At 33.6% G+C, this 26,483-nt stretch overlaps 2 protein-coding genes across 3 annotated transcripts in view; one reads left to right on the top strand and one right to left on the bottom strand.

Moving 5' to 3' along the window:
- LOC144968551 (uncharacterized) overlaps nucleotides 1-26,483 on the top strand; it is a 328,253-nt gene that overhangs the window by 295,907 nt on the left and 5,863 nt on the right. The window lies entirely within an intron of this gene.
- The window catches only part of LOC144968546 (mediator of RNA polymerase II transcription subunit 24-like), a 35,986-nt gene that overhangs the window by 4,907 nt on the left and 4,596 nt on the right, over nucleotides 1-26,483 (bottom strand). The window contains exons 2-22 of one of the 2 annotated variants that reach the window (XM_078907011.1): nucleotides 25,286-25,432; nucleotides 24,784-25,001; nucleotides 20,804-20,886; nucleotides 20,180-20,292; nucleotides 19,005-19,098; nucleotides 18,375-18,543; nucleotides 17,671-17,794; nucleotides 16,591-16,750; nucleotides 15,008-15,121; nucleotides 10,607-10,734; nucleotides 10,198-10,284; nucleotides 9,736-9,844; nucleotides 8,289-8,428; nucleotides 7,023-7,140; nucleotides 5,846-6,021; nucleotides 4,668-4,767; nucleotides 3,836-3,984; nucleotides 3,007-3,241; nucleotides 2,597-2,843; nucleotides 1,597-1,652; nucleotides 1,149-1,236 (exon numbers count right to left, since the gene is read on the bottom strand). In XM_078907011.1, the coding sequence (XP_078763137.1) occupies nucleotides 1,149-1,236; nucleotides 1,597-1,652; nucleotides 2,597-2,843; nucleotides 3,007-3,241; nucleotides 3,836-3,984; nucleotides 4,668-4,767; nucleotides 5,846-6,021; nucleotides 7,023-7,140; nucleotides 8,289-8,428; nucleotides 9,736-9,844; nucleotides 10,198-10,284; nucleotides 10,607-10,734; nucleotides 15,008-15,121; nucleotides 16,591-16,750; nucleotides 17,671-17,794; nucleotides 18,375-18,543; nucleotides 19,005-19,098; nucleotides 20,180-20,292; nucleotides 20,804-20,886; nucleotides 24,784-25,001; nucleotides 25,286-25,344 (2,767 nt within the window). In that variant the 5' untranslated portion in view covers nucleotides 25,345-25,432. The remainder of the gene's footprint in view (nucleotides 1-1,148; nucleotides 1,237-1,596; nucleotides 1,653-2,596; nucleotides 2,844-3,006; nucleotides 3,242-3,835; nucleotides 3,985-4,667; nucleotides 4,768-5,845; nucleotides 6,022-7,022; nucleotides 7,141-8,288; nucleotides 8,429-9,735; nucleotides 9,845-10,197; nucleotides 10,285-10,606; nucleotides 10,735-15,007; nucleotides 15,122-16,590; nucleotides 16,751-17,670; nucleotides 17,795-18,374; nucleotides 18,544-19,004; nucleotides 19,099-20,179; nucleotides 20,293-20,803; nucleotides 20,887-24,783; nucleotides 25,002-25,285; nucleotides 25,433-26,483) is intronic. The other variant, XM_078907012.1, reaches the window with a different exon arrangement.

Raw genomic sequence — 26,483 nt, forward strand, 5'->3', positions numbered from 1 at the left:
CAGTGTCAGAGAACCAAACTCAAACCGATATGACACCCTTCGCCTGAGAGAGAGAGAGAGAGAGAGAGAGAGAGAGAGAGAGAGAGAGAGAGAGAGAGAGAGAGAGAGAGAGAGAGAGAGAGAAGAGAGAAGAGAGAGAGAGAGAGAGAGAGAGAGAGAGAGAGAGAGAGAGAGAAGAGAGAGAAGAGAGAGAGAGAGAAAGAGAGAGAGAGAGAAAAAGAGAGAGAGAGAGAGAGTCAGAGAGAGAGAGAGAGAGGCAGAGAGAGAGAGAGAGAGGCAGAGAGAGAGAGAAGAGAGAGAGAGAGAGAGAGAGAGAGAGAGAGAGAGAGAGATCGGCAAGCAGTCACACTGGGCATACAAAAATATGGCTTTCAAATTTGGTAACTATCATGCTAATTCCATACTCTAACTACTTTGGGGGATCACAATGAGGATGGCTCAACTCATGAGACACATTCTTTCGGAGAAGTTTCTTATATCAAGTGTTGCAGTGCCTTTCCTAAGAGAATTTAATGGTTAACCAATAGTTTACATTGTTGGAAGTCAGTCAAATTTTATTTGCTTAGTGAAATATATTACTGAAGTTATCACAAAAAGTTTGATTTAACTTCAATTAAAACTTAAAATTTGTTTAATTGTTAAATTGAATTCCTTTTTCATTATCTCATCAATTTAATTGACTCAATATCTGTAAATTAACTGCATCATAATTTTATCACTAGAATCTTGCATAGTACCGCAATTAAATCTTTGCTTTGTAACCTGGGCAAGATTCCTATCCAAAGGGTAACTAGCAATTGCTATTGTCTGTTAACACTATAGACACCGGGATAAACTCCCGACTCTATGGGCCTTACAACTCGATAGGACAACTTTTTTAGCCTGGATGCACCTTGTTCAACACACACTTGCCAGACTATAAGGCCTTAAGCAAGATAAGCAAGACACCTCTCCCTAGCTCACTGTGTAGCGCTGCGATATAACTGATGACCTTAAAGTTAAAGACAAATTTCCCCATTGAGCATGAATAAAGGAAGTTTTATTTATAATTTTTAAGCATTATCATTATTTTCTTTTAATTCTTAATCCATGTCCCTGACATCCTACTTAAAAATAAAAAAAGTAATATAGATTCAACTTCAACTCACCGAGAGTAAATTCTTCCAGACCAAAAGTCAATTGGGGTTCTGACAGTTTGCGTAGTTTGCAAGGAGATGTCTCAGATTCCTCCAAGTCCTGTAAAAAATGATGGAAAAATACTGAGATGACTTAGATTCCACAACTTACAAGACAATTGAAGAGATTTCCTGGTTATTCCAAATAAGCAATAATTCTATTGCTTCAAAACATTTTCTAAGAGATTTCGACTGCACTAATTTTTATCTTATAAGTAAAATAATATAGAGTTAATATTTATTTTAAAATGCACTCATTTTATTATTTTTTTAAAGTAGTGAAATAATATTAAGTTAAATATTTATAGAAACAAAAGAGGACTAGAATTTGATAAACATTTCCGTGATTTAATGACACGGAAAAGATTGAATTAATCAATAAATCAAATATATCCCAAATGAATATCAGTCAGTAACTTACATCATCAAAATCTGCATCAATGATTGACCTTTTTAAAAGTCTTCGGACGTAAGGCTCTGTCACAAATAGAAGGAAAAAAACTGGGAATCAGATTAAATAGCTTCACTTATTATGTACTATGTGGTTTTATATCCACTTAAATATAGATATGTGAAAAATATTATGGATGATAAAGTAGAAAAATATAGTAAAAAAAACATTGATCCCCATTAAAAATCATCTTCTCTGAAATGGGGTGCTCAAAGCGCTGTGCTCAAGGGGTCTCAAGCCAACAGCAACACTCAATTAGCAGGACAAGGCATGATGCCTTTAAGGCTTATTATAGTTTTTTTAAACAAAGACAACTTTTCTTTTCAGGCCAGGGACTCTTCCATATTTTTATTTTCTCATTGTGACGACCTCAAGCTTTCTTAGTTAAGAATATTCTAGACAAACATTCCTATATTATCATATATTGGACTTCAAAGCGTGTCAAAATATGACAAATCATACATGTTGGCAAATCTGAAAATGACATTTAGAAGATGTCCAAAACAAACAAAAGTTATAGAAGACATGAACAACAGATATTGGGTTATAAAAGATAGAACAAGAGTTGACCTTCCCAGCCCTCAAGAACACTTCATCTTTTGAGGGGACAACAACATGTAACTTCTATATGAAAGTTATTACAGAATAAGGAAGAGACGAACAAGAAGAGTAATTTACAGAGCACATGTTCAAAATAAAGGGGGTTCCAATAACTCAGTTGGTAGAGTAATCACTTCACTAGTGATTTTTATCTGACTCCCTGACTATCCAGCAAAGCAAGGGTAATTAGGACTGTTAGATCTGTTGGAAAGTACTTTTTGATTTACTAGCACCCTTTCTAAAGGATATCTAGCCATTGCTATTGTCCACTTAACACTATAGAAACTAGGATAGGCCCAGCTCCATTGTGCCATATAATTGAGGAATTACTTTTTTTGTCTTGTCCCAAACAACCTTATTCAGCTCTCACCTTTCTGACCGAATTTAGACGTTCTAGTAGCTGTAATGCACAATACACAAAGCTTGGCCAAGCAATAGCCCCTTGGATGGGACAATGTGTTGCTGCTGCTGGTAGAAAGTGTGTTCTGTGTTAGAAGGCGAGGTAGCACAGTGTGCAGGAGGCTGATGGTCATGCGTTCAAGATCCATGTGCATGATTGCAAAGGCCAGGTGGAGTGCCTGGCAAACATCCTCTGACCGGCTGGGACTTGACAGCAGCTGGTAATGAAAAAAAATGTTTACATGTGACTATTATTACACCCTAACTGACCTGTATGTTGGGGCTTTTTTTGGGGGGAGGGGGGGGGAGCTTGGGAGTTGTTTTTTTAAATCACGAAATTAAAGACATAAAAAGGAAGAAAATAATAGATTTCTTTTTTACCTCCACAAGTTCCCCAACAACCCATTCAGGGCCTCTGAGGGCAAGTAACTGGTCTAAAGTGTGCAAGGATGTTAAATTCAACCAGCCTCGATGGAATGCCTCTGTCAAAGTTTCATGGATTATTTCCCCTGCCAGCCTGTTTCGAGGGAGAAGGTATCTTTTTGTAGGTTTCTGAGGATGTCCCTCTGGTAGGATGTCGAATACGATGCCCTCTAAGATCAGTTCCAGCTGTTTGCTAATGGGAAGAATTAATTTTAAAACATTAAAATCTGTCAGACTCTCACATCTCTAAAGTCTAAAGAGTGTTGAAGCAACTTATCTATCTTGCTGAATCACTGCAAATATTTTCTTTCGTTTCACAACCAAAAAAAAAAAAAAAATTAATTTAAAAAAAGTAAACAAATAAAATATTGAATTTCAATTAAAAAATCAAATTCAGTTCTTGCATGTACCAATTTTTACATTAAAACATTTGAATTGAACTAAAGACCAATGTTTACATTTTTAAAAATTAAATTTTTAACTACAGAGAGCTAAAGTAAACCAATATCATTGTAAAGAGTCTATCATGTTTTTACTTGTTTTTAAATGCTTCTTGGGCATTCATCACACTTTATGTAGTAAGGAAAAAAAAAATAAAAAAATTCAAGAGCAGACTGATAACATAGTAATAATATCAACAAATCAAGGTCACATGTAAAATTACAATGACATTTCATCCTCATGCCGTCAAGATTATGTACATAGAAAAAAATGAAAAGAAAAATAATTATCTACATTGGTATCAAAGAAATTATTTTTCCAATGGGCAGTGTTGTTATGCATTTACCTGTCTAGGCCTTGAGTCAACATCTCCAGCATCTTGAGGGGCTTGATTCGTGCTGTGGCCCCAACAACATTCATGAAGCTGCACAGATAAGTTGCCCCTACCAGCACCAGGCATTTTGTACTTTGGTGACGGATGTGATCTATAACACTCTTACAAACGAAGAGAATAGAGGAAATAAATTAGTTCAAAGTAATCCGATCATTTATCTGAAGAAAACAAAATCAGTAATACATTATTTAAAGTAAAGCCAAAAACCAAATCAATTCTTATCTTGACATAGTGAAAGATCTTAGTATTCATTTTAGTGTCAAAACCAACAATTCGTTGCATTTTCTTCTTTAAACCTGCAACATCTCTAGACATATTCTTTTTGTGGTCATTTTCAACAAAGCTGTTTACTTCTCATACTAATTTGACCAAGGGATTTCACATCTTCCAAATACATTGCAGATAATACAGTTAGAAAGCTAGCCATTAAAGGGATACACTCAATCAGTAAAGGGAAGGAAATATCATACAGTCAGCGGGAAAACAAAAGAGAAGGAAAATACTGGGACATGATCATCATCTTTTAGCCCTTTGAACTTTTTGTGGTAAATATCCAAATGGGAGAAAATTGCCATCGATGCTAAATCAAAACAAGTTTTGAAAAAAAAAAAGAAGAAACCTTAACAAAATTGTTATGCTTCATCAACAAAATGCCTTATAGAGATCACGACAGTTTATAATTGTAGGTATTTAAAAATATGAATATTAATAATGCATTCAACATATCTAAATTAACAATATCAGGCTGAACCAATAGAATTAAGAGTATCAGTTGACTGCTCACTTTGACTTTGTCTAGTCCTAGAGCTTGGTGCTCCAATGCATATACAATCTCCTGAATAGCATAAGGGAGGCACATAATGAGATCTTTCCAACCAGTAACTCTGAAATGAATTGTAAAAAATTTTGATTCTATGTCCAAAATATTGCTTTCCTAACAAATATATGTAACCTATCATTTTAATCTGGTAAAATGATAAGTCAGAATAAACAAGATATTAAAAAAAACTGAATTTAAAGTCGAACTAATCAGAATTAAGGAAATCGTTTGTTTTTTTAATTTGAGAAACAAAAATCGTTATCCTTGATAAGGTACTTATTTTCAATCAAGTTTTATATATCAAGCTTTAAATTCAATTTTCAGCATCAGGTTCAGCCAACAGATTATTGTTATGAGATAATAAGAGACAGATGTACATGCAAAAACCACTTTTTAAAAAATATCAAGAATCTTAAATTGGAAAAAGAAAAGGTAGATTTCAATTGTAGGTTAATTCTACGATGCCCATTGAGATTCGACTGATAGTGACTTTCAATAAGGTACCTATACATCATCAAAGTTCAGATCGGTTTGTTGCTTAATCCAACTTATTAAAAAATCTAGTTATGAAAATGCCCACCCAAAAAGGGAAAAAATTGAAAATAAAAAACAGTACAAAGAAAACGGATAACAATGTTTATTTGATTATTGAAAGGTGATATATCAAATTTATGAATATTCTTTTACAGCCCAATCAGAGGGTCTAAATTCCTCAATGGTAGAGTGCTTCCCCAATGGACTCTCCAACTAATTTTTTTTTCAGCAAAAAGCTCTAAAGGAGATCACAATAACTCACTTGGAAGAACACTCACAAACAAAAGGGAACAATATTGATCATTGTTGCCTCACGCAGCAGTGACTTGGTAGTTAGATCTGGCACAAAGCACTTTGCATTAGGCTCGAGTCTTATTCAAGCAATTAACTGATAGAATCTAGACCAATCAAAACATAGGATTCATGACACACCTCAAACGCCCCAGCCTGATTATGATACTCTGACACAAACCAAGCTGGCTCCTTACAAATTTTAGAAGTAAAATCTGTGTGGCATTAAGCAATTCCTCATTTTTTAGAAAAGACCATTGGGGAGTATGTAACAGTGACAGCCAATATCCAAAGAGGTTAGGAGGTGTTCTACTTACGGGCCACTTGGGCAGATTTCACTGTTGGTCAACAACATGTTTAGGATCCTATCAATCTTTTCCTGCTCTTCAGCTGAAGTGATTTCTGGATTCTTGTACCTGCCATCCTCTGGTAACCACCTTCTGACCCACTGAACTAACAATGACATTTCATTCTCTCTGCTGGGTTGGACAATCTGTAACATGATGACATTGGTAACATGAAGATTTGAGTGCGTTCAGTTTATTTTAGGCCTCTGGCCAATAACCATAAATTCTCTCTGTACAATTTATACTAATGATAATGATAGATGAATAAGATAATTTCAGTAACTGGTTACAAACGGCAATAATAATAATAATAATAATAATAAGAAGAAGAAGAAGAAGAAGAAGAAGAAGAAGAAGAAGAAGAAGAAGAAGAAGAAGAAGAAGAAGAAGAAGAAGAAGAAGAAGAAGAAGAAGAAAAAAAAGAAGAATAGTAATAATAATAATTATAAACATGGCATATCTGAGCATACTTCCTTTTACAGCTTCCAACAACATTATATCATTATTACAAAACATTCACTGTTTAAAGTTTTAGTATGGATGGTGACTTATTATACGACACCACAGTCTGTGTACAACTATAATTTTAATTTGTGATTGTTTTTTGTTTTGTTTTTTTTTGTTTTTAGGGGTTTCACGGAACAAGCAACAAGTGAATGTGATTTCAACACCAGTTAAAAAAGGAAGGCGAATGGGGGGAAAGTTATAGATCTGAAGTAAAAAGCACTGAAGAAAAAGTCAGATAAAGGGGACTGTTCAAATAGGGATCAGAGGATTCCACCACAATTCCATCCATTTGCCTATTCTGATATTACCCAAAAGTCCCATACAGACAAAAGCAAAGGATTCCACTATAAAAGAGACACCCAAATGTTTACAAAGTAAAATATATTCATATGATGCGAGGCGAAAATTAGAATAGATGTTCCTGTTTGGTTTGCATCAGACAAAGGAGAAGGTTGCACCAAAATAATCAAAATGGATGCCCAGAATGAAAAATATATTAAGAAATTCTATTCCCTGAGATTTCGTCCCAATTTGCTGGATAATTCTGATTAGAGAAGTTCCCAATTCAGAGGTATTACTGCAGTAATAGTCTTGAAAAAAAAAAAATCTTTAAAAACAGAAAAATATTTCCACTTCTTACTTCCATGCCACTCTGCTGTATGATGCTAACTATGGTAAGGAATGTAGCATCAAACAGCTGGTTACGCTGTGTTCTGGTATTCATATCATTACCCGGATGGGATGCAAAGTCATTGATTCTGAAATAACAGTAAGAAAATGGGTTGGCTTATACACTGGAGAATATCGAACCACTCCAATAAATAGCTGATGGCATTTTTAGTTACATTTTACTTTTTTCATATTCTTTTGCATACAAAAACATGCAATTTTATACTGGTTGTTGTATTGTAACCAAAATATTTGAGTGGCTTGGTGGCTCAGCAGTACAGTGTTTCCATTTGTCACAAAAGTCAAGCAAGGTTAAGCTTCATCACTGGCCAGTGATCGTGGAAAATTCTAGTCCTGATGTTGTGCCCTTGGTTAAGGTACTTAACACACAATACCCCACTCGACTCAGATGTGAATGACGTCCATGGCTATAGACAATGACAGATATTGTGAGAGTGCTAGAAACAAAAAGGATGCCTAACAGGCAACTCAACTGGAATTGTATGAAAAGGGAAAATGGTTCCAATGGCCTGCCGGGGGGAATAAATGAAATATTGTGAATCACATTGAGCATGGTAAATCTGTGGAAGTGCACTTTATAAACACTCATATTTATTTATTCATATTTCCTCAGTTAAAAAAATAAATTATTAACAGGGTCTTGTCGCTCAACTTGTGGAGCCTCTGACTGACATGCCACTGAACCTGATACAAGTTATCCTACATAACGTTTTGTTTTTTTGGGGGGGTTACTCTGTCAAAATACAAATTGTACAGCCAAGCCTACTTTAGACCTGAAAACTGCTCTCTCGTGTTATACACAAGCAGTAGCAAGAAATTATCACTATCCATTTCAAACCAAGGAAACTGGAATTAGCATCAGCTTCGTGTGCTTGACTATACTCTTCTACTTACCATTGTCACTACAGAATTCCTAACACTTAGCCAATTTTTTTTTAAGAAGTCGTTCATATTCATAGCCATTATGGCTCATGGAGCCAAAACTTATCCCAGTTTCTATAATATTATACAAACAACTACAATCGCTTGCTACATTTTGGATAAGATGCTAATCTATTGCAAAGTACTTTCTATCAGACCTAAAAGACCCAGTTACCAATCACTGCGGAGTGGACAAGGCGGTCAGGAAAAAAATCTCAGCTTTACCCCAGACTGATCCCAGTCTATTATGTAAAGCAAGTGCTCTACAAACTGAGCCATACAGACCCCAACTTACCTGATCAACTTAGTGATAAATTCCTGCAAGCGGCCTATGCTGGAAGCTGCTAATCGTAAAATCTCAAGATTGTGCCCACTTAACATATTTAAAACTTTCACCAGCGTCTCAGAGTTTTTCATCGGGTCCGAGTCAAGTGACTGAAACATTAGACAAATTTATTGATACGATATTACATACACTCCTGCTATTGATATCATTGTGGTATACATTTTATATATGTAACTTTTGTATATTTATTATGTGCATTGAGCATCACACAGTGATGAAAATGAGCAATATAAATGCCACATTATTATTACTAACATTTACGAGAACAAAAGGCTGTTAGAAAACTAATTTCACAGCTATAATAAAAGACAATATGAGGCCCATATCTCCCTAAAACAGGTATTATGTCAGAGTAAACAGTATACAGTAAAGTGGTTTTAAAAGAAAAATAACAAGAAACAATTATATCTATTGTCCTTTGGAGAACATATAAATTGAACAAAAAATTTCACAGTGATGATGATGATTGGGGTGTTTGTAGTCGTAGTGGTGCTAGTGTTGATGATGTGGTGGTGGTGGCGGTTTAGTAGTAGTGGTAGTGATGATGATGTGGTGGTGGTGGTTGTTGTGATAGTGATAATGATGTGGTGGTGGTTGTAGAAGTAGTGGTAGTGATAATGATGTGATTGTATTAGTAGTGGCAGTATATCCTTGGAAAAAATTTGACCTCAACGGAATTTGATAGAAGTTGTCCATAACCTAGAATTTTTTGCTCCAGATCAGATTTTTCCACCAGTGAAACCAGAGTTTTGGCATCACTGCTTATTACTATAAATTCAATTTATACATCTAAGCCAATGTGCACTTATTTGCAGGTCTGATAACCCAATTCCTTATGGGCTCATTGTTGTAATGGAAATCTCAAAAATGACGCAAAATATTATCCATTACAACAATGTTAAACTAGGCCCGTGAGTGGGTTCGGATGTCAGACCTTGTATATATGTACTCATCGATCTAACCTATTGTCTATTGTCTTTCACTTCCTGAAGAGAGTGAATGCTCGAAGCATTATTGTAGAAGTTAAATAAAATTGTAGTTGAAATATTTTATAAATAGCTCTTTTTATCAAAAAGTTTAGCACTAATATTTCAAGGTTTTTTTTTATAATGTATATATATATATATAGAACAAGGAACGTTTCCACAGCTCTCACCATTCTTGTGTTTGTGTTCTTGGCTGAGCTTTTGAGGAAGGGTGTGTGCCCAATATTTTTTTCTTACTACATTGTTCTTTTCTTAAGCTGATATATACATTTTTTGTTCAAAACATAAACAAAGGGAAACAAAGGAATTTAAATAAAAAAAATGTTTTCATTATAAGTAAAATAAAAATATATTCAAAAAAGGTCAAATTAAAAATCAATCAATCAAAATAATCATTTCCAAACAACCACCTTTAAAATGCTGATGACAGTCGATTCCTGCTGAGTGACCCGTCCAATATTTTTCCACCCCACAGGGGTAGCATTTTCTGTTATATGAATTCTGTTGCGTTGCTCAGTTCTGACAAATGAAAAGGAAAAACAAAAAGAAAAGTATAGCAGGTGTTCATTGATACTCTTAAAACACTCTAGAACTATTAACAATCTTTATCATCAAAAAAAGGTATAAACATTTTGAGATTAAAAAATTCAATTAAATCGCTTTTAAACATTAAAATTTACTGTGGAAGAGGAAATGGAGGATGAGGATGTGGAGAAGAAGATGAAAGAGGAAGCTTAAGGAGAGAGGGAGAGGAAGATTAAAATTTAAAAAAATGAAAAAAAAAAAAAAAAATAATAATAATAATAATAATAAACAAGAATTATGTACCAAGGATCAAAAAAATCAAGCTTTTCCCACCCAGATTATTTTACCTTCTCTGAGATATGGATGTCTTTTGAGCTTCACTCAACACTCCAACTTTGACACACTCAGTGGTCAATAAATTCAACATGTCACAGCTGTTGAAATCATTTCAAGAGATAAATCAATAAACAGTTACATATATACATCAAATACAACTTTCCAGATAGTCTGGATTGAACATAAAGTATTAACATTCAAAATTTTTTTTTTGTAATTGACTAAATAAGGGGTCTGGGTCCAAAACATTACAAGTTTAGTATTTCGCTCTCTTTTAAAGTTGTTATATTCATTTTTGCACATTACTTATTACAGTTCACAGCTTCTGCCAGCTTAGTAATCACAATCAAAACTAGCTATTGTTGCTTAAAACTCAAAAGAGACTTGACAAGAGGAATCTCAACTATAACTATGACATACTTCATCTTAATGTCCATCTGGTCCAGGAGATGAGAATATTCCAACAACATTTCCAAGCCAACCTTAACATCCATACCCAAATCTCTATCTGGCATCTGCTGTTTCATTTTGTTCAAAACTTGAGGTACCTGTCAATACAAACAAAGCAGCTGCAACTAAGTGTTTTAATCTAGCGGTTATGTTTCTATGGAGGTCCCAATAGTTCAGTTGGTAAAGCACTTGATTCACAAAAAAGGGACTGAGATCAATCCCGGGTGATGCTGAGATAATATTTTTTTTATGATCTCTCTATCCACCCGGTGTGATTGGGGTAGCTGGGTCTGATGAATCTAGCAGAAAGTACTTTGTGATAGACTAGCATTCTATCCAAAGGGTAGCAAGCAATTGCTATTGGGCGTTTCATGCTATAGAAACCAGGATAAACTCCGACTCCATTAGCCAAATTGCTCTGAAGGACTACCTTCATGCCTCTCTTTATGGATGGACAATATCCCTCTTCTTCAAATAAACTGACTGACTCAGTCAGACTTTGCAATACTGTCAATGAGCATATCCAGGGTGTCCAGGTATCGGAGACATTAAAAAATCCTACCAGGCCAAGCAAAAATCCTACCACAATTTATCGCAATCGGACATTACAAAATGACACGAAGTCGCAAATTCCCAGACATTTACTTATAATACTATCAATCTTACCATTTGAGGGAATTCCAAAGCAAGAACAATTCAGGATATCATGACTCGAGGCTGACTATGCCAAGTAGCCCAGCAATTTTGGTTACTGATATCAAGAAATAATATTGGGCCTACCTTCACATTATACACATACACACACACGAAAATATTCTATTCTATTTACACAATCAGTTTTTAGATTCTATTATCTTATATACACAATGAGAGACTAGGCTTCTAGCCTAACTACTTTTCTTTCCTTGCTATTTCTCAAGCAAGAACATCCTTATTTCTACATTTACAGCCTCTCCTATATACATTGCCCCTGACCAAAAGATCATTTTACATTGTTGAGAATGACTTTTCGGCTTTTTCAACATAGTTATCTGCAGTTTTGATCAGATTATTATGTCATTTTGAAGTATCTTTTTTATTTTTTGGTCTTTAGCTGCATCACTTCATCCTATTATATTTTTTTTTCTGGTGGTCTCTTTTTCCAGAATATCCCAACACTCTTTCTTCTCTTTCAGGCCATTAGAATACCCGAGCCATTCTTTGCTGCATGATTTCAGTAGGTCAGGAGATGCCACATCCTCAGAAACTTTCTCTCCATTAATGAATTGGCAAGTAAAGTGTCTTGCTATCAATGACTCTTCAACAAGGTTTTCTATTATTGTGATCTTCTTGTTGATCAAAAATCTGCTTTCGTCATCTGCATTGCAATGAGACAATATCAAAATTATAATTATTAGTTTCTTCAAGTCTGGAAATTGGTCAAGTTGTCCATTTTTATTAAAGTACCTATCAATCCTTTGATTGGTGTATGGTAGAGCTGTAGCAAGAATTGCTATCGTTTATCAGGGTTCCTACAGCAGTTCCATTTTGAAATTCAATGAGCTTTCATGGCGATTTTTTTTTAATTCAAGGATTAAAATAATTATCCCTTTGACGCTTAAGTTTCTCCACTAGTGGGGGACAACTCAGCTCCTTAACTACTGTTTCTACTTCAACTTATTTGAAGACATCAATGCATTTGATTGAACAATAAATTTCATGGTATTCAAATGCTCTGTCTTTGCTGCCTTTTCTCAGCTATATTTTTTCCAAAATCGGAAGTGATGTGGTGGTTGTAGTAGTGGCATTAGAGATGGTGATGTAGTGGTGGTCGTAGTAAAGGTGGTAGGGATGGTGATATGGTAGTGGTGTTTTTAGTAAAAGTGGTGATGTGCGGTGGAAGGGATGATGTGATGATGGTGGTTTCAGTAGTGGTGATAGGGATGGTGATATGGTGGTGGTTGTAGTAGTAGTGGTGGTAGGGATGGTGATGTGATGGTGATTGTAGTAGTGGTGACAAAGATGGTGATGTGATGGTGGTGGTTGCAGTTATGGTGATAGGGATGATGATGTGGTGGTTGTTGTAGAGTGGTGGTGGTTGTTGTAGTAGTTGTAGTAAGGTTGGTGATATGTTGGTTGTTGTAGTAGTGGTGGTAAGAATGGTGATGGGGTGGTTGCAGTAGTGGTGGTATGGATGGTGATGTGGTGGTTGTTGTACTAGTAGTGGTGGTAGGGATGGCGATGTGGTGGTGGTTGCAGTAGTGGTGAAAGTAGGGATGGTGATGTGGTGGTGGTAGGGATGACGATGTGGTGGTGGTAGGGATGGTGATGTGGTGGTGGTTGCAGTAGTGGTGGTATGGATGGTGATGTGGTGGTGGTTGCAGTAGTGGTGGTAGGGATGGCGATGTGGTGGTGGTTGCAGTAGTGGTGGTAGGGATGGCGATGTGGTGGTGGTTGCAGTAGTGGTGGTGGTAGGGATGGTGATGTGGTGGTGGTAGGGATGACGATGTGGTGGTGGTAGGGACGGTGATGTGGTGGTGGTTGCAGTAGTGGTGGTAGGGATGGCGATGTGGTGGTGGTGGTAGGGACGGTGATGTGGTGGTGAATTTAAGGAGGCCGCGAGAACCCTGTTTTGTGAGAATCTCTCTCGACCTGGTTTCCTGCTATAGCACAAACGAGATCTAGATGCCTTGTTTTGTGACCTAGATGCCTCTTATTATGTGTGCATATGTGTACAATAATCTGCTTGCCAGACAGTAACCAACCCCCCCCCCCCCCCCCCCCCCCAAAAAAAAGAACCAAAAAAAACAAAAAAAACAACAAAGCCATGTTTGTAAAAATAAAATCGAAAATTAACCCCCAACAACTTAACCTTTCAAAGGCGAATTTCAATCTTACTTTGATCTAACAGTTTTCATCAAAAGACAGTAATGACAATGCAATTATATACCTAGTTTGACTGAAGCCTGAGCCATTTTTACTGCTCTTGATGTATAAACGATTTATTCTGAATTAAAAATAATATAAAGGGAAACTATTATTTGAAAACAAAAAAATCAGTGCCACCGGTAAAGGATTAATTGCACCAATACGCACCCAAAAAAAATAAAAAATTTTTAACACTTAAAAATGTACCCCTTTAAAGGCGTAATTCGATCTTACTTTGGTCCAACACAAAATCACCGTTTTCATCAAAAGACAGGTAACTGCAATGCAATTATAGATAATTGAAATCTGAGTCGCAATATTACTGCTCTCTAGGTAAAAACTTTTTATTCTCCATTAAAAATCATAGAGATGAAACATTAAAAAAAAAAAAAAAATCAGCGTCGCTGTTAAGGGGTTAATAACACCTGCACGACAAGCACCAGCGTCATCGTGACACTGCTATGTACTACGTCATCGTTTGTTTCATCTTCACATACCGACTCCCTTCATCCCTTATCCCTGCATTAATGCAAACCAATACATTTGCCGCTAAACCGAACAGATTCATAGATATAGGCACCAATATCTGTTGAGTGTTTCGTGTTATAGGAATGGCTAGTATGATTGTTGGAGTTTTACTCACAATTGTTTTATATAATTTTTTATTTATTTGCCTGCAAAGCGAGCATTTTCAATGTTAATAGCCTTATAGGCTCTGATATTTGCTCTGATCTGATATTTGCAACTGCCAACCTACGTCAATTTTACCGACCAAATTTTGATTTATCCGACCTACAGATCTGTTATCCGACCAAAATCCGACTTATCTGACCGACCAACGGCCATCCGACCAAAAACCGACTTATCCGACTTGCCTGGACACCCTGATATCCAAAAGAAAATGAAAAAAATTATGGATCTTTCCTGACAGTCTGTACCGTAATTCACCTTTAAATTTAAATGTCTGTATGTTGCTCAGTGTTGATCTACAGGCATCTTAACAATTACTGCAACAACACAGTTTGTGGTGACTCTCGTTTGAGAGAGAAAACCTTTTCTGTACTAAAAGCAAAGGCTACGAGGCCCAATCTAATTACAATTTTGACGATCAACTGAAAACTTTTTAAAAATTCTGTCTTCTTTATTATCGATTTAGATACGTTGGGTATTCAAACTTTAATATCACACTGAATACAAACATTTAACTTCAAAAATCAAGTTAATAAAATTTAAAAACTATGATATTAAACAAATTTTGATAAAAAATTTTGTTAATGTTGCGAGAAAGTTCCCATATCTGTACATACATTTCTTTCTACCATATTTCTTTCATAGCTTTGCAGATATTCATTCCATGGCAAAGTAAAGCATGAACATTTAACTAGTAATTTTTAAAAATCAACAACTAATAGCAACCAAAAAAAAAAAAGAATGAATAACAAATAAAAAAGCTATTTATCTTACTTTCAAAAAGGCAAAGGTTGCCCACTGTAAATCCTCATTGTAGTCACTTGTGTCCATAAAGCCCATAAAACAAGCACGAAAAATTTCAAGACACATCTGAGGCAAGGGGAGTTTCTTCGGGAAAAAATTGAAAAATACAAAATAGTATTTATAAGCTTGAAACAATAAGTAAATAAGAATCAAAAATCAAATATTATTTTTAAGCAGTTTGCCAATACAGAACACAAATCAAAACATACTTTCTAGTAAACAAAATCAACATAATAATACCATTGTAAATAAACAAGAATCATAAAAATTGCTTGTTTATGTGGATGTGTTAATAAAAAAAATATGTTAATCGGTGATGGTGCTGATAATAGATGAGCTATAAAGTGACAACTGTTAACTCACAGAAGATATTGGCATGCAGAAAAAAGAAGCCCTTTAAGATTTAGAACACACAAGTTTATCATAACATTAATGTTTGTTACTCTTTGGATAGAATGCTGGTCATCTACAAAGTAAATTTTCTATCAGATCTCCTTTTCTTCTTCTTCCTACTCCTCCTCCTGCATATAGTTCTTTTTGTTTCCTTTCGTCTTCTTCTTGCTACTATTGGATAGTATGCTGGTCATCTACCAAATAAATATTCTGTTATATCTTCTGTACCTTATGCTGCAGATACTAATGTGGCCTGTTTTTGACTAAACAGTGAATGTTGTTGCGGAGATCTTGTAATGATGCTGAATTTTTGATAAAATTGTTGAGATGTTTCCAGTCAGTGATGGTTTTGATGATGAAAGAGTGCTGGTAAATTTTCCATGGTGGAGATAAGTATTTCAAAACATATTCACATGGTATTTAATCAGATCCATCCATACGCATTAACTTCTACGAATTCATAGGGACTTGAAAACATTCTAGCTAATCACAGAATCAAACCTTAAAATTAGAGAAGCCTAAATGAGATTGAGAATCAAATCTCTTCCACTTGGCACCTAAGCCCCTGAAGTGATAAAAAAGTAGTCATTCAGAGACACTAGGCCCATGAAGCCAGAGTTTACCCTACCCCTGTTTCAATTGCGGAAAATGGATAGTAACAATTGATATCTACCCTTTGGATAGGACAATAGTCTATCACAAAGTACTTTCCACCAAATCTAACAGACCCAGTAACCCAATCACTGCTGGATGGACAGGAGGGTCAAAAAAATATTCCTAACTTTACTTGGGATCAATGTCGGTCCCTTTTCATCCAAAGAGAGTGCTCTACTAAGCTATCAGGACAGCTTAACATATTTTCACATTTCATAGTTCATTACCCATATTTTTTTTTAATGTCACATAATTCAATTTTTCAAAATTAACAACACAAATTACATCTTCCAGCTATCTACCACACTAATTAAAACATCATACAATTCCATTTTTCAAGATTAATAACAGTAGCAAATAAATATTCAAGATTCTACTATAATAACTAAAATGTCGCACAATTTCATTTTTCAAGATTAATAGCAGCAACTCAAATAATATAATCTAGCACTTTATCACACTACTCAAAAAACAATAAGCAACAAGCATACATTAAAACCACTTACAGATAACTTGGCGACAATCAAAAGCTGTGAGACAAATGGATGCGTGTCATGGTTTCTATTTAATATGGCCTCTAAAGAAACTAGTCCATGAACACTTGGCGATAGAGGGGAGTGGCTGATTTCTAGCACTGGGTCCATCACCAAAACATTCTCCTCTATTCTGCTCAACAAATAAAACAACAATTATGCAATATTAATGATTTAAACTAAACAAAATATCTTCAAATAATCCCACCAAACACAACCATGTTATAAAATATCAAAATGTGAAAGTATGGCGTTTCTTCCGAACACAAATAAAGGTGAAATTATATTACATATTCAAGGCCTTTTATTTTTTTTAAAATAATTAATTAAATCAATTTTTAAAAACCCAAATGAATTAGAAACGTCCTGTCACTTGCCATGAACAAATAATGATCAAAACATCTTTCAGGAATATGAGTGTTTCTTATCCCAATTTTCTTATTAATTGTTTATTTATTATATTTATTACTTAAGCAGTGAGTGACTTTAATAAAGAGCTGTCTGTAAGAGCCATTAAGCCCATAGAGCCAGAGTTAATCCCGGTTTCTATAGAGTGAAATGGACAATTGCAATTACTTGCTCTCCTTTTGATAGGATGCTAGTCTATCGCAAAGTACTTTCCACCAAATCTAACAGACTCAGCTACCAATTCACTGCTGGGTGACTGCACCCCTTTGCGAGTGAAGCGAGTTCTCTACGAACTGAGCTATCGGGACCCCTTCAATAAACATTTGCTATATCAATCAAACTAGAAACACAGAAAAGGTCAAAGTTGCAATGCTTTTCCATGGATTAAAATCAATCATTTTAGTAAAGAAAGAAAGAAAGAAATGTGTTGAATTGACAGAGAAAATTCAAAACCAAATGTTACGATTTCACTGAAAAACACATCAAAATGGCTACATTTTCTGTTGATCAAAAAAAAAAAAGTTTTGTTTTCTCTTTTTTTTTTTTTTGGGGGGGGGGGGGGTTGTTTTGAAGGGTTTCATTATTATTAATATTTTTTGGTTGTTTGTTTTTTTTCGTTTCGTTTATTTTTTTTTAAGTACATACCTTTCCAAGCTGGCTAAAGCCTTGCTAACGTTTTCCCTTGTATCCTCTGGCAGGGAGGTTGGGGACAACTGACTCAATGTACCCCTGGCATTCATCTGACACTGTTCAAACTCACGGTATTCCTCTGGTTTTCAAAAAAATAATCGTGAGTATGTGTATGTTCTTGGTCAAATAAAAAAAAAATATAAAATCTACACCTCCACTTTTTTCTCCTTCCTCTTTTTACCATGTTAAAAAACATTATTCAACTGAAAGAATGTGTATGTAATCAGATCTTTGCATCTAAAACTTTTAACAATTCCATGACAGATAAGTGCAATTAGTAAAAGAAACTTTTCCCCCAAAAAATGTGCACATCAGTAAACAACATAGGACAAAATGTGAGCACACTAGCAGCAAGTAAACTTAAAGTAAAAACAATTCTGAATAGAATTCTTTTATACAAATGCACATATACACGTACTCTCCATCACTATTAAGGCTACATTTGATACATATTTTTGGCACACCCATTCTATCTAATTCTTTCTCTGTCATAAAATTATATTTAAAATCTTATCTATGACATATAATCATCGATAAGAAGAAGTAATAAATATGCAACTTACAAAGATTTGACAATAACAGTCACAACAAAATGAACTCTTTTAAAAATTGATTTCTATTTGTAACTTAAAACAGATCGATTTCACAAAAAAACTTACCCATATTGTCAGCCTTTGCAATCTGCATCAAGCTACGAATAGCAGGGCGTTCAAGAATGTTGTACACAGCCCGACTAGAATTATCCATGATAACAAAGTATTCACGAGGTAGGTTGTTGTTGTTGGATGATGAAGATGAAGATGAAGATGACCGATGGTCTGGAACTTTCTGAAATTTTAAATTCTTCTATAAAGAGTGTGGAAGTATAACAATATCAAAACATAATAAGACACCACAATTTTGAGGTGAAAATCTTCAATTCCAGCTCAGTCAGATGATAATACATTGATAGCATTATCAGTATTCATGACAGCTTGAAAAAAAAAAAAACATTCAATACTGTCAAGTAGCCAAAATTTTCACCTCAAAATTGAATGAATTGAATTAAATAATGATTTCTATTTAGACAATTATTGAATATAGGTATTATTTCATGTATTATGCACATTCATAATCATAAAATTTCCATTAAGTTTATATTCATAAACTGGTACCATAATCGGAATTTGAAGGAAAAGAAAATTCGAGTTTGGCTGAATTCAGCTTCTAAAAAGTTAGAATATTTGAATTTTATTGTTTAATTTACAGGTCACCAAATGGGGAAATATGGCTAATTGATTAGAAAATACCTGTAGACATGTAAGCATTGCCTTGGCAAGCCAGTGTAACAGCTTTAACAGCGATCCGACCATCTGTAATGGCATCTCTTGGCAGTGACTCAAGCTTGATAATGGACGACAAGAATGGAAGATTTCTTAGTGTTATAACAATCAAACAAATAATACCTATTGTTTTCAGTACTATTTATTTTCCCTGCTTTCAGTTTCATTTCACTAAACACTTTATCTTACTTCAAACTAGCTAGAAACTATAGATTGATTAGAAAGTAAATATCATACGTTTCCATTTTTTTTTAAACCCATAACATTGATGGTTCCACTAAAACCCTTCTAAAACAACACAACAACAAAAAATGAACAGTAAATGGATTATTCAAAACAATACCAGTGAAGAAAAGCCGGTGAGGAAACATGGTTTTCAATTCCTCTAATTTTATATTTTAAAAAGTAAATAAATCTAAAGATGTTCTTTAAATGTAAGGTTCTCAATCAACACTTGCTATTACTATTATTGTTTGTTTGTTTGTTTGTTTGTTGCTTTAGGCCTCTTCCAACACAATAGAGGTTATATGAGAGACCGCTGAAACAAAAAAACAAGCAATCTAACAAAAATAGTACAAATGTAAATCAAAATCATAACCTAAAGATATCATAAGCTAAATTATAAATAACCAAGAACAAACAGGCAGAAGATTTACAGAAAAAAAAATATCCCCTGTCAAAAATACAATCACAAACCAAAGAAGCAGGATAGGCTAGTAAAGAGAAGAAGAAACGACATCACTATCGGATCGTACACCCATGCGAACATCATAGGTATATGATTCAAGGGTGATGCTCCCATCCAACCACCCGCTTACTATTATTGAAAAAGAATCTTAGTCTGGAACACTCCTTTACTATTCCTTCTAACAGTAGACATAGCATATCACATAGGTGGTCATTCTTGCATATATGACATGGAATGATCACGCACAACACAGAGGCAAAAATGTTTCTTTCCAAAAACCACAAGGGACTGGAGTATTTTGCCAGATGAAATAGGATCAACACAAACAGAAGAACAGTCTAAAACAATGGCGAGAATATTTACTTGTCACTAACAGGATGGTGTCGGCTGAAGAAGAGAAGAGGCTAATATTCCTACATACCCATTTTGGAGGGGGATAATTATGTACACATACCTTATCTTGGATCCAAATGTCTCAGCTAGATGAAGAAGAGCTAATATACAGTATGGACGAGAAAAATCTTCAAACTTGGTGATGCATTTCAACACAGAGTGGAAAGGAATCATCTGAGGAATGAATCAAATGAATCATAATGGCAAGATGAAAAGAAATACACTGGCATATTTATTTGAAAACCACTGAGACTAGAAAGGTCACTTGGCTCAGTACTGTATTGCCAAAAGAATTCCAAGTAAGCATTATTACAACTGACCAAATTGGATTATTTAAAATTAATTTTTGGAGTAATCTGATTTTACAGTAAATAAATCTTATCACATTTTATTTCCTGATAAAAATTTCTTTTACAATTTTAGATGCACACAGCTTACAGAGGAGATTCCAAGGCCATCATAAATTCTGCCTGATTTTTGTAGTTCCTTACAAACAAAAATATGTAGATGATTTTCCGTTCATGAAATCTGAACTTCAATAGAATTATTACCAATACTTTATTATTTGATGATGGGAGTAAAGCACGCTATATTCTCTATTTATTTATATAACAATAATCAAAATAAATAGGAAAAATAACAACAAAAATATGCTGCTGTGAAAAATTATCTTTTCAAATCTTACCAATGATAAAACACTGTGCTTCAAATATGAAAGAATGAGTGAGTTAGGACTGCTTCCAACAAGCCCTTGCTCCATTAAGATTTCTGTGGGAAGAAGATAATAAAAATACAGCTTTCAAATTGTATTAATCTAATTTATATCATTAAACTGTTTGAAGCTTTCATTTAAGAGGTTGATTAACAGTAAACCAATCTCAAAATTTGAGAAATAATTTTCCAGTAATAGTAATTGTGCACTTCAGTGTGCAAACTTTAAATAAATTGTTATTTGAGCATAAATCAAAACTCACTCCAGCAAAGAAAGATGACAGAGTTAAAAATAACAAGAAAATTACCAGATCTTTGTGTAAATCCAATACCAAAGCAAGCAGGCTAAGGCAGGTATCAAATTTGAGAGAAATTTTGCATAGTGCTAGCCTTGACAAGAGAGGTTTCAACTCAAATATCCACCTAGCAAGTCGGTGGAAAAGAAAAATATGACAAGGAAAGTCCCAGTTGGTAGTCAGAGGGCTCGATCACAAAAACGTGATTACAGCAGCGCTGAAAAAGGGCGTCAGATAACGATTACAAACAGCCAATTGATAGGAAGGTCAATTATAAAAGCAACAACACCAGTTCCACAGATTCAGAAAAAGAGAGTTAAAAAATCATGCACAAGTGATGGAGCACCAGCAATTTCTCAGAAGCACAAAGATTCGCAATCCCAAAACAATAAAAAACTATCGACAATTTCCTAATAAAACACGTTGTCCAAACCAAAAATTATTTTATGATCAAACCCCACCAGTTTCATCTATAAATTCTAATGATAAAAATGGATCTAACAAGATTAAACAGATATCAAACAAAGATGAGAATGGTGAAACGTGTAATGATAACAAATGTCTTCTGCGAAAATCGGTTCTGGACGACTGAGTCATTGATATGATTCATTTGCAATTAGGACCTCTTCATCAGATCCACACAAGCTCAAAATGCCAAGGATGCAATGGCCATCGAACTGGCAATTATGCCATTACATCTCATCTGTCTTCAAACATCCATTTCCCTCGTTCAGAATCCAATGCAAAAAGCTGGGTCTATTTGTTAAATTCAGTTGATTTGTCACTGTAAGCAGCGTTAGAGTAGCGTTGAAACTGCATTAGAGTAGTAGAAATTCGTATTGCCAAATTATGGAAGAATAAACTGGTTATGGCAAATTTGAACCAATCTAGATAAGATTTTAATGTATAATCATATTTAAATGGTAGCTTTTCGAAATAATAATTATTACCTCCCAAGAATCTATATGATATAAATCAAATCTTATATTATTTACCTTCAAACAATTCTGGCTTAAAACCGATTTCTTCTTTTATTTTAGCTTTCATTCTTGCTTAATTATGATTTTTATTTTTTTATTTTTTTATTTATTTTTATTTTATTATCTTTGTTGTTTATTGTTATAGTTGCTTTATATTATTTAGTGTAGTATGTTTTCGTTGTATTAGTAGTTTTTCTTATTTTTTTTATTTTATCATCATTACTATCAGTGTTATTCATCATTATTACCCTATTTTTTATTTCTTTTTTCGCCTTTTCAGTCTTCTACATATCTTCCTTCTTTTGCATAATAGTTTACTTTATTTTTTTTTCACTATTATAATGTCAATTCAAGTTTTATAATTTTCAAACCACGACATTCACTTCTCACATAACTACTCGAGCTTTTTTTTACTGATCTCATTCAATTCTCATCTGTCCTCTCTTCTTCCTGACAATGCAAGTTTGTTTTGCTGATCACTGTGATTTCAAATTCTGGGTATACATGACTCTTCTGCTTTTTAGGATTAGGCAATCCCTTCCTTCACTCCATCATTCTGACTTTTAGGCATATTATGCGTTCTAAAATCAAGTATTTGTTGTTTTTCAATAATTAAATTATATCAATTGCAATGAATAATATACTAGATATATTAATTCTATGCGTTTTTTCAATATTCTTTATCTACGAATTAAAATTCAACTCTTACTTCTAATAAATATGGTTACAACTGCTTTATCAGATCTATTTCTATTTACTTTTATATCGTAGAACTAATGCAACTTACACCTTAATTCTGTCTCATCCAGTGTGCCTGTTCTTCTTTCTTCGTATTTTCATTGACGGATTTGCAGTGTCTCTCTAAACCTTCTTCCTATCTTGATTTTTTCTAAATATATATCACTCATTTAAGCTGTTTACTTTTTTATATATCTATACATCTTCTTCTTCTTCTTCTTCTTTTCTTCTTCTTCTTTTCTTCTTCTTCTTCTTCTTCTTCTTCTTCTTTCTTCTTCTTCTTCTTCTTTCTTTCTTCTTCTTCTTCTTCTTCTTCTTCTTCTTCTTCTTCTTCTTCTTCTTCTTCTTCTTCTTTCTTCTTTTTTCTTCTTCTTCTTCTTCTTCTTCTTCTTCTTCTTCTTCTTCTTCTTCTTCTTCTTCTTCTTCTTCTTCTTCTTCTTCTTCTTCTTCTTCTTCTTCTTCTTTTCTTCTTCTTCTTCTTTCTTCTTCTTTCTTCTTCTTCTTCTTCTTTCTTCTTCTTCCTTTCTTCTTCTTCTTCTTCTCTTCTTCTTCTTCTTCCTTTTCTTCTTCTTCTTCTTCTTCTTCTTCTTCTTCTTCTTCTTCTTCTTCTTCTTCTTCTTCTTTCTTCTTCTTCTTTTCTTCTTCTTCTTTCTTTCTTCTTCTTCTTCTTCTTCTTCTTCTTCTTTCTTCTTCTTCTTCTCTTCTTCTTCTCTTCTTCTTCTTCTTCTTCTTCTTCTTTCTTCTTCTTTCTTCTTCTTCTTCTTCTTCTTCTTCTTCTTCTTCTTCTTCTTCTTCTTCTTCTTCTTCTTCTTCTTCTTCTTCTTCTTCTTCTTCTTTTCTTCTTCTTCTTCTTCTTCTTCTTCTTCTTCTTCTTTTCTTCTTCTTTTCTTCTTCTTCTTCTTTCTTCTTCTTCTTTTCTTCTTCTTTTTTTCTTCTTTTTATTATTATTATTATTATTAGTAGTAGTAGTAGTAGTAGTAGTAGTAGTAGTAGTAGTATTAGTATTATTATCATTATTATTATTAATAATAATAATAATAATAATAATAATAATAATAATAATAATAATACTTTATTGCATCCCAAAAAGGAAATTTTTTGTACAGACGTGTTTAATTTACACATAAGATAAAAATACAATGGAAATAGGATGTATATATATAAAAAAGGAGCAGCTCTATAACCAGAGCTGCGCTTTATAATATGAATAATTTTAAACACTGTAAAATAGTTAAACTGTCACTATAAATTGAAAATTGAAAAGATTGCAAAACAAATAAATTAATAAATTAATATTTATATTTTTTTAAAGTAAAAATGAGAAATAATTATATAAAATGATTATTGCTTGTTGTTATAAAGCCTAATACTGGACGGCAGAAAGATTTTCGGTGTCTCTCTGTTTTCGTTGAAATAGAGAAAGGGCGACCACTTCTTTCTGACATAATAATTGATGGTCTTAGTGGATGATACTGGTCATTTAATATTTTAGTTATTTTATTTATACAAAATTTCTCGTATAAAAGATCTACATCGTCAACATCATTTATATAGCGTTTAATGGATTTTTTAATATTTGAATTTATTTTGTTCCTTTCCACTGCTAAGCAATTGCCTCCCCAAGCTGTTATACAAAATGACAAAACAATTATTATTATTATTATTATTATTATTATTATTATTATTATTATTATTATTATTATTATTATTATTATTTTATTATTATTATTATTATCATATTATTTTATTATTATTATCGTCATTACTATCAGTATTATTATCATCATTATTACCACTATTTAATTACTTTTTTTGCCTATTACAAGAGCTGTAACCTAACAATAATTTCCTATTTGGACAATAAAGATTATTATTATTATTTTTGTTCATAGTAAATATAAATAATGTCAATTCCAAAGTTTAAATCAAAATTTACAAACCAGCGACATCAACATTCTCAGAACAGTAAGCAGCCAGGAGCTTTTTTAACTGGATAGCCCATTCAATCTCAGTCCATCTGTCCCTCCATGCCTGAACAAGAGCAAGTTTGATTTTGCTGATCAGCTGTGATTTCAAATTGCCAGAGGAAGACGAAGGAACATTTGGGCTGTTTGTAGAGGAAGTAGAGGCAATCCCTTCCTTCACATCCATCATATGACTTTTAGGGCAAATGAATTGAGCAGGTAAAAAAAATCAAAATGATTGGTTGGTATTTCAATAATAAAATATAATAATCAAATTGAATGAATAAATAAACTAGAAATAAATAAATACAATGAGTGCTATTATCAATAAATCTTATATCATACAGAAACAAAACAATTCCAACATCATAGCTTCAGCTATGACATAAAAGAAATAAATATAGGTTACAACATGACTTTAGAGCAAGATCAATTTCTATTTACTTTTATATCGTAGGAACTAAAAGAAGCAACTTACACCATAGATTCCATGCCACCAGAGGTGGTGCCTGGCTCTTTCTTGATAGTGATATTCATGACGGATTTGGCAGGTGTCAGCAGCAAAAACCAATGCTGTGCCGAGTCTTGATATGATGCAAAGTAGATAATCACTCAATGATGAAGACTGTTTAGATTTTTATGAATAATAATAATAATATACAAATTATAAATAAGCAATAATAAAACACAAAAAGAAAAAATACAATGCAAAAAATGATTAAAACAATATCCAGCCATGTCTCATCAATTCTTTTCTTTACAATTTGAATTACAGATTTTACCAGTTTAGAATCATCCACTAGCACTAATACAGCCCTCAAACCTTCGGTAAAGCAGGTATGTTGCATATTTTTTTCTTGTTTTAAATAGCATCACAATGTTATTTATCACAAATCAGAGACTGCAGAATAAAGGGTAATATGTTTCATTCTGGAAATATAATCTTTTTTCTCTCTCTTTCGTCACTTTTCTTTTTTAATGCTTCTCATTTACTAATGGTTTCTTATTTTTTTTCTAGTCTGTACTTTTTTTTCTCTTTTTTTTTTGGTCATAATAGCCAACAGCATTTATCCTTTGTTGTTATACACTTGAATGTCGATTATGAGGCTAGCCTCTCTGTCTACCCTCCCTTATTACAACAGAAAAGAACATAAAAGCAAAGTGAGGAAGTTGTGCTGAATTAAACGCAGACACCATCTATATTGGGTATACAAAAGTAGTAAGTGAATATCTCACACGATGGACCATATATGATGGGTAGTTGACACAACAATAGTAGTAGTTGCATGACGACCTAAAGTAGGCAATGCATAAAATATTTGAAACATTGATATGTAGTAGAAGATTTGTATAGCAATTGACGCATACAGCAGTTATACAGTAGCATTTGTCCTGATGCTTTTTACTTTTACATCCAACATACCATCTCCATTCAAGTCTGGGTTTTATATCATAACCTGTGGAAAGTGATTATAAAAGTCACTTGCTATATACTCGTTCATATTACTTTATGGTTGAGAAGCCTGGATGATGAATACTATCAATGAATTTGAGAATAGACCAATGCCTATCACTATCACTATCACTCAGATTGAGGAGAATCATAATTCTATTATTAAATAATTATTTTTTTCTTTTTTCTTTATTGTCATCAATAACAATTTTTTCAAAGTCTA

This window comes from Berghia stephanieae, chromosome 3 (assembly GCF_034508935.2).
Source record: "Berghia stephanieae isolate SIO BIC M18660-M18661 chromosome 3, UCSD_Bste_1.3, whole genome shotgun sequence".
NCBI lineage: Eukaryota > Metazoa > Mollusca > Gastropoda > Nudibranchia > Aeolidiidae > Berghia > Berghia stephanieae.